Source organism: Geotrypetes seraphini, chromosome 4, assembly GCF_902459505.1.
Source record: "Geotrypetes seraphini chromosome 4, aGeoSer1.1, whole genome shotgun sequence".
NCBI classification, from domain to species: Eukaryota; Metazoa; Chordata; class Amphibia; order Gymnophiona; family Dermophiidae; genus Geotrypetes; species Geotrypetes seraphini.
The window spans coordinates 144,550,057-144,564,243 of NC_047087.1; the positions used below are offsets into that span (position 1 = coordinate 144,550,057).

At 42.1% G+C, this 14,187-nt stretch overlaps 1 protein-coding gene across 5 annotated transcripts in view; it reads right to left on the bottom strand.

Annotated features, from left to right (window-relative positions):
- SLC12A3 (solute carrier family 12 member 3) overlaps nucleotides 1-14,187 on the bottom strand; it is a 757,364-nt gene that overhangs the window by 86,283 nt on the left and 656,894 nt on the right. For all 5 annotated transcript variants that reach the window (XM_033941365.1, XM_033941364.1, XM_033941363.1 and 2 more), the window contains one exon: nucleotides 6,717-6,828. In XM_033941365.1, the coding sequence (XP_033797256.1) occupies nucleotides 6,717-6,828 (112 nt within the window). The remainder of the gene's footprint in view (nucleotides 1-6,716; nucleotides 6,829-14,187) is intronic.

A 14,187-nucleotide genomic window follows, 5' to 3' on the forward strand; every position in this document is an offset into this window, starting at 1 on the left:
GTCAGACTGCAATTACAACTTTTACAGTCCTGACGGCGTTGGGTGTATCCACAGCTGAGCCCAAGGAGCAGCTTAGCTTAGAAGGCGAGACATCACTGAGCCCACTGGGACCTGACCCTCCCCCACCCCCGGGACTAGCAATGGATGTTGGCCTTCGAGAGGAGGGACCTCAGGAGTAGCCGAGAGTGGAGGTGACACTATTGCCGGCAACCCCGGAGGCGATTTTCAGTGGAGGAGGTGCACTGCAGTCGAGTGGTGGTGAGCTCGGGGGAAGTGAGACCCAGGAAGGAGAATGGGCTCCTGAGTTGCCTGAGCTCAAGCCGCTCGTGAAACCGGCAGTAGTTACTCTGGATTCACTTTGGGTAGCTATAGAGAACTTACAGTTGGTATGTACGGGTTTTCTCTTATGGCTAATGTTTCAACTAAAGTCAAACAATTTGAGACAGACATTCAAGATCAAAGCAAATTGGGGAAATTCAAAAGTCCATAGTGGAGATAAAAACTGTTACTAAACAACAAGCGATGGACAAAGTTTTTCTTCTCTGTAAGACTGAAAATCTGAAAAATCAAAATAGGAGTTTAAATTTAAGGATACTGAATTTTCCTTTGCCTAAATTTAAAGCTCCCAGAGAGATTTTCAAAGATTTTCTAATTTCTATATTGAAAATTCCAGAAGTGAATTTACCACTCCTGCAAAAGATTTATTACCTGAAAAGGACTATAAAGAAATGAATACAACGTCAGAAAAAGAATTATCAGCAGTCTTGGAGTCATCAGATATTGAATTGTCAGGACAAGCCACATTAATAGTTTCCTTGGTATTTTATCAGGATGAAGATTTGATTTTGAGGCTCTATTATAATTTGAAGCAAGTCTGTTACTTGGGAGAAAGAATATATATTAACCTGATGTTTCTAAATGGACTCGGTCAAGAAGAAAATAATTTCTTACATACTGCGATAAAGTGACTTCTTTGGGTGCTTCTTTCCAATTAAGATTTCCCTGTAAATGCTTTATATTATACCAGGAAAATAAGTACATTTTTTATGACCCAGATCAGTTGCGTTTCTTCTTAGAAGGAAAAGGAGTTTCGTTTGCACCCCAGTGATTACTGGAATAATTCTAGTCTATTGTTAAAGCTGACATTTTCACTCTCATTTCCTTCAATAATTGTAATATGTTTTCTTTCCTAGAAGAGTTTCTTTCTTGTTCTTCTCCTCTCTCCCTTATTTGAGGACTATGTATAAGTTGTATTTGTTTCCTGAGGCCGGTTTTCAGCCTGATTTATTTTTATTTTAACCCAATAGGTAACTGGATGTATTAGTTTCCTTATATTTCCTGTTAAGCACAATTCTGTACTTAAATGAAAATGAAACACATTAAAAAAAACAAAAAAAACTTTCTCGAGTCAGAGTACACTAAAGGTAGTGGCCATGGCTTGAGGCACCCAGAAGTGCATGGACGTCACCGTGATGACATCACACATATGCGTGACATCATCATGTCAATATCCGTGCTTGTGCAGAGGCCCTCTAGATGGGCCCTGAAATGCCAGTATGGGAGGCCAGCTGGGAAGAGGGCCAGAGAGAAGGAGAGGCACTGGTGTCAGCTGATTGCCCACAGCAGTGCTTTTCAACTACTTCAAGCTGTACCACGTAGGGAAGTCAGCTGGCAGGTGTCTCTCTTCCTCCTCAGTCTGCCATGGTACACTTGGAATCTCAGGAGGCACACTAGTGTGCCTCGGCACACAGTTTGAGATACACTGATATAGATAAAGATAAAGTTGGATGATATAGAAAAGCTTCCCTTTCAGTATTTTTAGTAAGGTGATTGTTTAAAGGCTTTAACCCAATTGTGTCCTGTTCCAGTAATAGAATAGAGAAAGTACCTAAGTCCTAAAACAGAGAACCAGTCACTTTGCCCTAAGCTAAGATGTCTAATGCATTGAAATAAATGATGATCTCAGCTGGTCTAAATGTAAATGCTGACAGGTGTGAAACCAATAGTGCATGAAGGAATTAAGGGAGGAGATAGCGGAACTACTGCAGCAAATTTACAACCTATCCCTGAAAACAGGCATGATCCCGGAGGATTGGAAGATAGCCAATGTTATGCCCATCTTTAAAAAGAGATCAAGGGGTGACCCGGGAAACTACAGACTGGTGAGCCTGACCTCGGTTCCGGGGAAAATGGCGGAAGCACTGATAAAAGAAAACATTGATGAACATTTTGAAAGAAACAAACTTCTGATAACTAGCCAACATGGTTTCTGTAAGGGGAGATCGTGCCTAACGAACTTATTGCACTTCTTCGAAGGAATTAACAAACGAATGGACAGAGGAGACCCCATAGACATCATATATCTAGATTTCCAAAAAGCCTTTGACAAGGTGCCCCATGAACAGCTACTGCGGAAACTGAAGTACCATGGGGTGGAAGGAGACGTATATAGATGGATCAGAAACTGGTTGAAGGGTAGGAAACAGAGGGTAGGAGTGAAGGGCCACTACTCGGACTGGAGAAGGGTCATGAGTGGTGTACGCAGGGCTCAGTGCTCGGGCCGCTGCTATTTAATATATTCATAAATGATCTAGAAACAGGGACGAAGTGTGAGATAATAAAATTTGTGGATGACACCAAACTATTTAGTGGAGCTCGGACTAAAGAGGACTGCAAAAAATTGCAAAGGGACTTGAACAAACAAGGGGAATGGGCGACGAGATGGCAGATGAAGTTCAACGTTGAGAAATGTAAAGTGTTACATGTGGGAAGCAGAAACTCGAGGTACAACTATATGATGGGAGGGATATTATTGAATGAGAGTACCCAAGAAAGGGACTTGGGGGTAATGGTGGACATGACAATGAAGCCCACGGCACAGTGCGCAGCGGCCGCTAAGAGAGCAAATAGAATGCTAGGTATAATCAAGAAGGGTATTACAACCAGAACGAAAGAAGTTATCCTGCCGTTGTACCGGGCGATGGTGCGTCCGCATCTGGAGTACTGTGTACAATATTGGTCGCCGTACCTTAAGAAGGATATGGCGTTACTCAAGAGAGTTCAGAGGAGAGCGACACATCTGATAAGAGGGATGGAAAACCTTTCATACGCTGAGAGATTGGAGAAACTGGGTCTCTTTTCCCTTGAGAAGAGGAGACTTAGAGGGGATATGATAGAGACTTATAAGATCATGAAAGGGCATAGAGAGAGTAGAGAGGGACAGATTCTCCAAACTTTTGAAAGCTACAAGAACGAGAGGGCATTCGGAAAAGTTGAAAGGGGACAGATTCAAAACGAATGTTAAGAAGTTCTTCTTTACCCGTGTGGTGGACACCTGGAATGCACTTCCAGAGGATGTAATAGGGCAGAGTACGGTACTGGGGTTTAAGAAAGGATTGGACAATTTCCTGCAGGAAAAGGGGATAGAGGGGTATAGATAGAGGATTACTGCACAGGTCCTGGACCTCTTTGGGCTGCCGCGGGAGCGGACTGGTGGGCGCGATGGACCTTGGGTCTGACCCAGTGGAGGCTTTGCTTATGTTCTTATGATAACTAAGTTATATTGTTGCTAGGGAAAATTACTAATGAAATAAGATTGACAAGAAATCATGTGATCAAAACTAACCAAAGCACCATGCAATATATTATTGGACCTTAATGAAGTAATTGTTTTATAATTGGAAGATGTATTAATTACATATATTCAATAATGAACATAGTGATGTCATAAACCTAATAAAATAGCCAGTCACTTGTAATTCGGGGAAATTCCTGGTTGGTATTCTTCCAGTTAGTAGAATGCCAAGAACTCCCAAGGATTTGAGGTTTAAACTATAATTTGTGTCTGGTAATTATTTCCTTGGTTTCCTCCAGAGATGGATGAAAGGGCTGAGGGGTATGAAATCTGTTCTTGTAGTTATTCAAAGCAAACAGAACACTTGAAGTTACTCATTAATAGCTATTATTAACAGTCTGGCTTTATCCCCTGCCTGCAGGAACTTGTAGTTTTGCAATATATTTATTATTGATAACATTTATAGCCTGATATTTCCCAATAATTAAGATTAGCTACAACTGGTACATACATGCACAAAAAAAAACAACATACAATAATAATAATAAGTTTATATACCGCAGGATCGTTAAGTTCTATGCGATTTACAATGATTAAAAGATGCTACAAATTGAGTGGAATTAACAAAGTTAAAAGCTAGTGATTAACAGCTCTAGGGATCAGTTATTGTGGAATAAGATTGTACGGGTCAGATGCCTAAATACTTCAGGAACAGATATGTTTTTAGGTGTTTCCTAAATTCCCCATAAGTAGTAGGCGTAAGCAATTGTTCCAGATCTTTATCTCATAATGCTGATGATGTGAGAAAAGATGTTGATGATGTATTTTAAATTAAAGCACAAGTCAAACTAAAATACAATAAAACTAAGGAAAAATAGGAATAACAATGAATAAGCATTAAAATACAATACATTGCAAATGGACTAAATAAAATGAAGATCTAGAGCAAATTGGCAACCCTTGGCAGTACAGAAGACATAACATGTATTTAAAATTATTTACTTATTGCTTTTTTTGTACGAGATTAGTAAGATCATCATTTCAGTGACAGCTCCACTAATCTACTGGTGAGTGTCACAAAGTGGCAGTTACATGTCATTAAGCCACATCTTCAGGTTTTACAACTAGGTAGTACTATCAGCTTCTCCTTCTGTGACTCTAATCACCTGAGCACACCACTAGCTAGTTATTCTACTAACTAATGTTGCCTGATTTCCGATTCAAATCGATTCACCGATTCAAATTGGGTGAATCTATTTGAATTGAGTCACTTTTTAAAAAAAATTGGCCTCCCGATTTGAAGACTGACCCTCCTCCTTGCCCCCTAAAACAGGAGCAGCAGCGCTGCCTCTTGTTGCTGTGGCCTCTGCTGCTTTAGAGGGCAAGGGGGGAGGGTCAGTCAGGAAATGCTGCAGAGTCTTCCCCCCTGGCTTTCCGCTCTTACCTAAATTACTGGCAGGGGGTGCAGGCCTTCAGGGGGGACAGGTCTTCAGGGGAAAAACATCCTAGGCCTTCAGGGGGGAACAGGTATTCAGGGGGTGCAGGCCGTCAGGGGAGGGGGGCCCTGGTATAGAAGTACACGGAGGGAGGGAGGGAAGGGGGGGTTTAAAGAGACATGTATATGCCAGACTGGGGGGGGAGAAATAATGGGTCTAAAAACAGAGAAGAGGGAGAGAGATGGTGGACAATGGGATTTAGGGAGGGAAGGAATAGAAAGGGAGAGAAGTTGGACACAAGGGATGGTGTAGAATGGGAGAGATTAAAGATACTGGATAGGAGGGTAGTTGGGAAGAGAATGGGAGATATGGGGAACCCTGGGGTGGTGGGGAAGGAGGGAGAGATACTGGATGAAAGGGTAGTTAAGAAAAGGAGAGATGGTGGATCTGGGGATGGTGGGGTCCATCGCTGCAGCAGCGGGCATGGAGACAAAAAAAAAGAAAGATGCCAGACCTCCGGGGGAGGGAAGGGAAACAGAAGGGGAGGACAGAGATGGAAGATGGATGGTTAGCATGGAGAAAGAAGAAAGAAGGAGACCCTGGCAAGCGAGTTATCAGAAGACAACCAGAGCGTGGGACCAACATGATTTGAATAATGACCAGACAGCAAAAGGTAGAAAAATAATTTTATTTTCTGTTTTGTGATTACAATATGTCAGATTTGAAATGTGTATCCTGCCATAGCTGGTATTAGACCGCGAACGTGAGCTAGGATTTAACAGAGGAAAAGTTTTTTTTGTTTACACCACAGCGCCAGTGAGAGTAGGAGAGGGCAAAGGGAGTGAAGTGGCTATAAAAGGGATGAAGAGGCTATAAAATAAACCCACCAGGATGTTTGAAAAACACCCATTGGGCAGGAAAATTGAAAAGAAAAATCGATTTATTAGGCTGTTTCGAATTAAAATTTTTTTTCCTGAATCGGGCAGCACTACTACTCACCATTTTCTGCCAGTTTCTTAACCCCCTTTCTCACCTTTCGTTGTGCCAGTGGTGTAGTGAGGTAGGTTAGTGCCCAGGGTGATGGTACCCAGCATCACTGTGCCATGTACTCCTACTCTTCCCTGTCACATCATGCATCCCCACTCTTGCCTGCCACACCGTGTGCCCCTCCATTCTTCGCCGCTGTACTGTGCACCCCCCACCCCCCGTCTACCCTATCACATTATGCACCCCATACCACACACACACCCTTCCGTGTACTTCTTGAGAAGTTCACCGGTGTGATTACCACCCTCTACCTGCTGCTTGCGCAAGCCTTGGATCTCTTCTGTCGTCATGTCCTGGTCCCATAATCAGGAAGTGATGTCAGAAAGAAGCTGAGGCCAGCGTGAGCAGCAAATACCATTTCCTGTGTTACTCTCTACTTTCAAGCCAGCTCTATAGCTTAATCATCATGCTATGAGCTGCACTGATGAGTCATTTGAGCACCACAGTGCTGAGGGGTTCAGCTCATGGGCACTGAGACAATTTGAATTACTTTATCATGCCATTTGTGAATGATGGGTTTAAAAATGGGAAAAACTTAGATGGAAGAGATAAAAATTTACAGAGTCTTGTGGGAAAGATAGATAATTGTTGAACTGATTTTATGGATGCTGCATCTCTCTCCTGAGAGAGATCAGTTATAATCTTTACTGTATACTTACGCTTTCCTTTCTTCATCCATGCGGTTGATCTGTCCACCGACAAACACTCGGATTTTACACTTGCTCCATCTTTTCTTGCGACTGAGCAGATATGGAATCAGGAGAGTCAAACCTGGCCATAGGGAGTACAGGATTGGTTTATATTTTAGAAAGTCATTTCTTCAGATTTAACAAAATTTCACATACTGTTTATTATGATAGATTATTGGAATGTAGAGCACTGGCAGTTGTGTTGGCCATAGAAAAACCTGAAGTTGAAAGCACCAACTAAACATGCTGTAGCTTATGAGGCCTCATAGATCTCTTCTTCAGATGTCTAACTTTGAATATTTTTATATCTGAAAAAAAGCATATGAGGTCTCCAGAGTTCATTTACTAAAGCATCTTTTAGTTGTAGAAAGACTAAAAGGTTATTGAATAAAGGATTCCACTATCTATAGATTTTCAAATGGTACTAGTGCCGGTGAAAATCTCTTTAACCACATTGGCACAATCTAGATAGATCCAGGGTAGAGTTTTAGGGCAGACAGACCAGCTACACATATGCTGACAATATTCAGCCACTATCCATAGAGAGAAGTGGTTTAATCTAGATCTGCATAAAAGCAGCACTAAATTAAACTGATTAACTATATGGATTGTAACGGAATTCTGTATTGCCACTATGGAGATATCCATAAAAAGTGGGTGCTAACATTTATCTACTGACTACATGAGCAAATGATTAGCAGAATTATGCATTTACACATGTTTGCAACCACAAAAAACAGGAAGGAATGGAGGGAAGTATAGTACAAAGATTCAAAATATCACTCCAAAACAAAAGCACCACACAAGCCAAGAAAATTAGCTTATTACTTAAGCGAAAGAAAAGCCTCAGACAAACAGAGAGGTATACCCACACTCTTCCACCCAAGCATCATAGGCAATAAAACTTTCGCACAAGTTTAAAGTTAGCAGGTGGGAGCAAAAAGTAGCCAAGAATGATTAATGGTAAAAACCACTGAACACAAACAGGCCAGGCCGACGATCGTTTTGTGGCTGGTAACCACTGCTTCAGGGCCATAGCGCCAAATCCAGGCTATCCTATAACACAAAACACAAACCCAAAAGGGAAATTAAATTGCTCACCTGCTGAAAGTTGAAAAAGAGCAAAAGCTGCTTTCAACCACAACTTTCAAAGCACTGTTGTGGGGCTTATAACCATGTCCAGCCCTATCAGGAGAAAGATCACGTGACAGGTCAGCTGAACACGAACCAGCCAATCCGGGCAGACCATGTCAGCTCATTCACAAAACAGAATGATTGAAATCACATGAGCTAAAAACAGCTGATACACAAAGAAGGCATACTAGAGAAATACTGCAGACAAGATAAAACTAAAATGATGACATGATTAACTATAGAAATGTTGACGGGATTCAGTAAAAATAGATCCAATCAATGCTTGTATTTAATCCATGAGGCTGCACAGCCTGGAGCTGAAAAATCCAAAATTGCTCCCTGCGCTGGAGTTGAAGTCTTCTATTGACACCCCTAGGATGAATAGGAATCTGATCAAGTACCAAACAGCGTAGTTGAAAAAAATCATGCTTGTGAGTATCACAATGTTGAACCATCGGAGCTGAGGCTAGTTCTCTCTTTAAAGCACTTCTGTGTTCATTTAGGCGTAGTCTCAGAGGACGTGAAGTTTGTCCCACATAAATAAGTCTGCAGGGGCAAACAATACAGTAGATCGCATGATCAGGTTCACAAGAGGTATCCTTATAAAACAGACCGCTTGTGAACTGTGATTTGAGGGCTCCTTCACCATAATTGAGGATCAGCTCTATGAGGGCTATGTAGGGGTAACAGTTATTACTCTGACTAATCAGCTGGTCTCCCAGGGTAACATCCAATTGGCTAAAAATAGATGCAATCGGGTAGTTTACCAGGGCTACTTTGGCGGCTGCGTCAATGTCTGAACCGTCTTCTTTCACAATTTTACAGGTAAGATGCAGGAGAGTGTTGTTTAAATCAATGTAGTCTTCACCGTGCCCCTCTATGTAGAAGTCCAAAGGTGCTGTTTCCGATAAAGCTGATAATGGTGGTATTTCCACATAGATGCTTTTTTCGATACTGGTTTGGGTTGGGGATAGCTCAAACAGATCTAGTTCTGATTTAACGCATTCTTCAGAGCCCTTGTGTACAAAAGCCATGGTTTTTTTTAGAATATATCACGTTTTGTAGAACGGGTCCTTCTCTTCTTGGATCCGCTGGATAGCTTCTGTGATTTGTTACCTTGAGGTTTCTTTCTTTTAAAAGGTTTTGGAGGTCCTTGCAGAATCTCTTGAGGATGGGTCCTCTTTCTTTTAACAGCCCGTCTAACCACAGCCAGTCTCGACCCCGCCTGCTCTGTGGAATGGTTTATTTTATTTAGAACGGTTGTTGCGACATGGCCCATGACATCTTTAGCTATGTTTTTTGCGGCTCCTTTCACATGTGGTTTAATAATTTCAAAACCCCTTCTCAAAAGCGGTATTGCTTTTCTAAAGAGACTACGAAATACACCACCTACACCGGCACCGTACATGACAGGGGCTCCGTGATATCCTGAAAGTCCATAACCGGCTTGTGCTGTGTAATAATTTTTGTATGCTTTGGGGTCTCCATAATCTTTAGACACCAACATTTTAAAACACAACAGTCTTCCTGGGCCGCAGGTGAAGCTTAAGGATCACCTTCCTGTAACGAAATGAGACGTTCCTGTTCTGATCCGTCTTTATTTCAAATGTGATGGTATCGATGTGCTGTTTGTTCATAGGTACATAGTGCGGTTTATCGTACGTGAGGGTGATAAACTTATCCGCTGACCCTAGAGCTGGAACACAGCGCAACAGTTGTACAAAATGGTCACCTACTAACTGGTGCTCTACAATATCGGTGTACACGTAGAGGGTATTAAAGCCGGCCTCGATATTTGCTGGGAAATGACAATGCCTTGTATTAACATTAGCCTTTAACCCCAAAATGGTTGCCAAATCACCCCTTGCAGAAATAACAGACTTATCCTCTGATTTTACATGAATTCTTCGTGTATTGGGGTCATATATGTCTCTCAGACGGCGGTCTCTCAGACTCATAGGCACTTCTAATGTCATGATTCATGGTTTCCAATAACCTCCCCATGGTCACATAATATCCTCTCTGGATTGTAAATTGGCGAACATTTCCTTCTCCAGAGATAACAACGTACTTTATGTCTTCCTTAATATTTTCCCAAGTATGTGGGTATTGTATTTCCACCAGCCCCGCTTCCCACGGGCCCTGTAACTCCAAAGGCCTAGCTATTTGTATGGTGAAATTAGAGCTGGTATTATGGGGAAACATAGCTGCCGAAGCATTGCTAGGCAATTTGATATAAAAGCCACCGTCATTCATTTTGTTTTTTTCTCTCTCTGTGCTGCTTCAAAAGACAAAATCAGATGTCTTGAATCTCTGAGGCCTTCACCCAACTGTTAAATTTATCAGGCCACCCCTTCCATTTCACGAGACAAATTTTGTTCTTACCCCCTCCTTTTACCTTTAGAACCTTTTCGATATGGTATATTCTGTCCTCTAGGGGCTTGACTTTTAGTAATTCTTCAGGATAAAAAGAACCTTGTATAGCTTCGCTATCGTAATCCTGTATCTTCTATATTGTTCTCTGACCCCTGTTTAAAACATCTTTTATTATAAATATCTCATCCGTCCATGTTTGCTCGTAACCTTTCTGAAATTTTCCTTTAAGTTTTGATAGCCTTACATGGTCTCCTTTCATTAAGAGATCCTTGGTGGGATCGCGTTTGATGTTACTGCCGTAGACTGTTTTCCAAATCTGCAGAATTTGAGGGTGTCACATCTACAGGCCTCGCCTGTATCGTTCTGTGAAAACTATAATTATAGCTGTGCACTATAGCCTGTAGGACGTCTTGATAAGTAAAGGTATTATGGGCTGTAAAATATCTCCACATTTTGGATTTTAAAGTCCTGTTAAATCTTTCCACTACAGCTGCTTTAACATCATTATGGGTCACAAAATGGCTAACACCTTTTTGTTTTAATAAATTCTTCAGAGACTTATTTAAAAATTCTTTACCCTTGTCTGTTTGAAGTTTTTCCAGGTGTACGCCCTAAATTAAATATTGTTTCAAAGGCTTTGGTAACTTCGTGACCGGTTTTTGTTTTTAAACACATGACCCATGCATATTTTGACAGGATATCTATTACCGTTAAGATGTATTTGTAACCGTTGTTATAACGGGCAAAGGCTGACATGTCGACTAAGTCACTTTGCCACTGTCTGTCAACTTCTGACACAATTGTTTTATTTCTTTTAAAATGGATTCTAGCCGGTCTGTGTAAATTGTATGCGTTTTGACCGGTGACCCAATCCACCACATCTTTTCTCCGGACTGTTATATCACTCTTTTTAGCCGCTTGAAGTAGAGGGTTAATGCCTCCATAGCTTCCTGCCGCTTATGGATCATAATAAATTTGCTTCAATAAAGATTCTTTCATAGCTCTGCCTTTTTAACAGAGCCCTGTTAGGTGACAGCTGCTTTTGGGTTTTTTTTTCAGATTGTTAAGACAACAGTAGGGGGCCGGGATAAGTTCAGACATGTTTAAACACACCTCCACCTCTCTCCCCCTTGGCTTTATCAGGGGAGGGGGGCTGCAAGGGGCTTATCAGCTGTTACCATGACAATAGGGGAGCTGGCCCATTAACCATTAGCTCAGAATTTCTACTGAAAGTGTGTTAAAAGCAAATGCAACCTTTTCTCAATTGTTTCTGCCCCTGCTCTGTTTTAAAAACAGGAAAGATTTTGTGAATGTCTTTTGTTTTGTGATCTACTCTATCCATGAGCTCTTAAACCCTGTCTTTTAACTAAAAACTGTTAAAATAAAGACGCTTCTTTTTCTGGCCACGTCTTTTCCGGGAGGGGTTTTGACTAAGTCTGTTTCCCCTATTTCCGCCTACGTGGTCAGAAAAGCGCATTTCCGTCGCTTCATTTATCCTATTTCCGCCTACGTGGTCAGAAAAGCGCATTTCTGTCGCTTCATTTACCCTATTTCCACCTATGTCATCAGAAAAGCGCATTTCCGGTAGGGGCAGGCACTCCCATTTCCGGTGATGTCATCAGAAAGCATATTTCCAGGGGTCAAACATGCCCCCATTTCCGGTGATGTCATCAAAAAGTGCATTTCCGGGGTGGGACATGAGGGGGTGGGGCAATGGGAGGGGTGGGGCATGAGGGGTGGGGCCATGGGTGGGGGGGGCAATGGGCGGGGCTACCACCATTCATTCCTATGGGAGGGGCGGGGCATGGTAGGAGAGTGGGGCGGGGCCATGTGCAGGGGGTGGGGCCATGGGCGGGGCTACCACCATTCATTCCAATGGGAGGGGCAGGGCATGGGTGGAGAGTGGGGCAGGACAATGGGTGTGGGTGTGTGGTGTGGGCGGGGCTTAACCTGGAAGTGAACGCTGATTGGTCGATCCTTATCTCTGACAGCTGTCAATCATTTTGACATGAGGTGTACCCATTATACTACTTAGATACACAAAAACAAGGGTAACCACAAGAGAGAATGGTGTTATGTTGACATACTAAAAAAAGGCCTGTATATTACTGTTGCACTTATGCTATGATGAGAAAAAAGGAAAAAATATATGTATATAGAAACGATAGAGGCCAAAAGGATGGGTAACATATTGTCTATAGATAGATTTGGCAAACTATACATTGATGTTTAAAAAGCAGGGATAGGTTGTGATGAATAGATAGAGATTATGTGCATTGGTAAAAGAATAGAAGATATTGAAACAAAGCTATATGTATAAATGGAATATCAAGTACAAATAGAAGTACACATCATTGAGAAGGTGTTTCTAGATAAATGCATGTAATGAACTTATCAATTGCTGGAAAAACAGAATAAGAATGATGAATGAATAAAGTTTGTACATATGGAAGACAGTGTAATAGATCATGATGAGCAAAGTGATGTATGTTAATACAACAACAAGTGCAAACTGAGCTGCACGTCTAATATTGGTATACATTAGTATTGAGATATATATATATATACACACTAGTGTTTTAGCCCGTTACATTCGTTACAGTAACGGGTGCTAGAATAGCCCCACCTATACCCTGACCCTGACTCTGACCCCACCCATGCCCCGCCTCTATCATGCCCGGACCCTGCCTCCCACTGATCCCAGTCCCACCACCTCACCTTTCACCATTTCCTTTGTACCCTTTTGGCCCTCCTGACAGGGTCTTTACTTACCCGAGGCGGCAGCAGCAGTCCTGACGTACCAACCTTTCCTCCCTCAGTGCCCCAAAGCAGCAGTGGTCCTACCATTTCCATCTCTCCCTTTCCCCCTTTCACACCCTCTACCATCTCTCTCTGACCCTGTTTCACCTCTTTTGCCATCTTTTCCTTTCCTGTCCCCCTCTGTCCTTCCCCAAGACCATCTCTCTCTCCTGTCCCCTCCACACTTCTTGAAGTCTATCTCTCCCTATCCCCTACCATCTCTCCAGACGTGTCTTCCTAGAGTACGCCTAACAACATCATTGATGAAGACAGCAGAGGTATTACACAGTCTAAAAGGTATCATTAGATATTCATAGTGTTTATCCCAAGTATGAAAAGCTGTCTTCCACTGATCTCCCTTCCTAATTTGGATCAGCTTGTACGTCTCGCAGAGGTCTAATTTTCTATAATTCTTAATGCCTTTTACCTTATTGAACAACTTGAAGATTAAGGAAAGAGGGTAACAATTCTTGACTGTATTTTTATTTCAACTACCGTAATGAGTTCATGGGTAAAAAATTCAATCTCGTAAACAAAGAAAAATCCTGCCCCAGCTGGTCATAGCAATGTTTATTAAATACTTTTGCAAACAAATCTGAAATAGGAAGGAGTAGCACAGCAAAAGAGAGCACATGAAATCAGAAAGGAGAATAAAAACAGCAGTTCATTTAAGCATCACTAAGCTTGTGTGGCTGGGAAGGTCTGAGTGAAAAGGTGAGTCTTGATAGTGAGTCTAAATATAGGATAAAAGGATTCAGTAGATGGAGGCAAGAAGAATATTCCACAGGAAGGGGACAATGCAGGAAAAGGCTTGGAGCAGAATATGGATGGAAGAGCTGGGCGGCACTCATAAGCTGAATGATGAATACAAGAAGGATGATAAGGGCTCACCTAGGAGTGCAAACAGGAGGGTATTCCAGTGTGAAGACTCTTGTTTATTAATGCCAAGCTTGTGCTGGATCCAACAGCTGCGGCGGCCGATATCCGCTCGGGGGATTCTCGCGCATGCGCACTCCTACCTGCGGTGCCCTAAAGCACATGGAAAACGGGAGCATGCAGGTGGGAGTGCGCATGCGCGCTTAGGGCTTTATTATATTAGATATATATATACAGTGGAACCTTGGTTTATGAG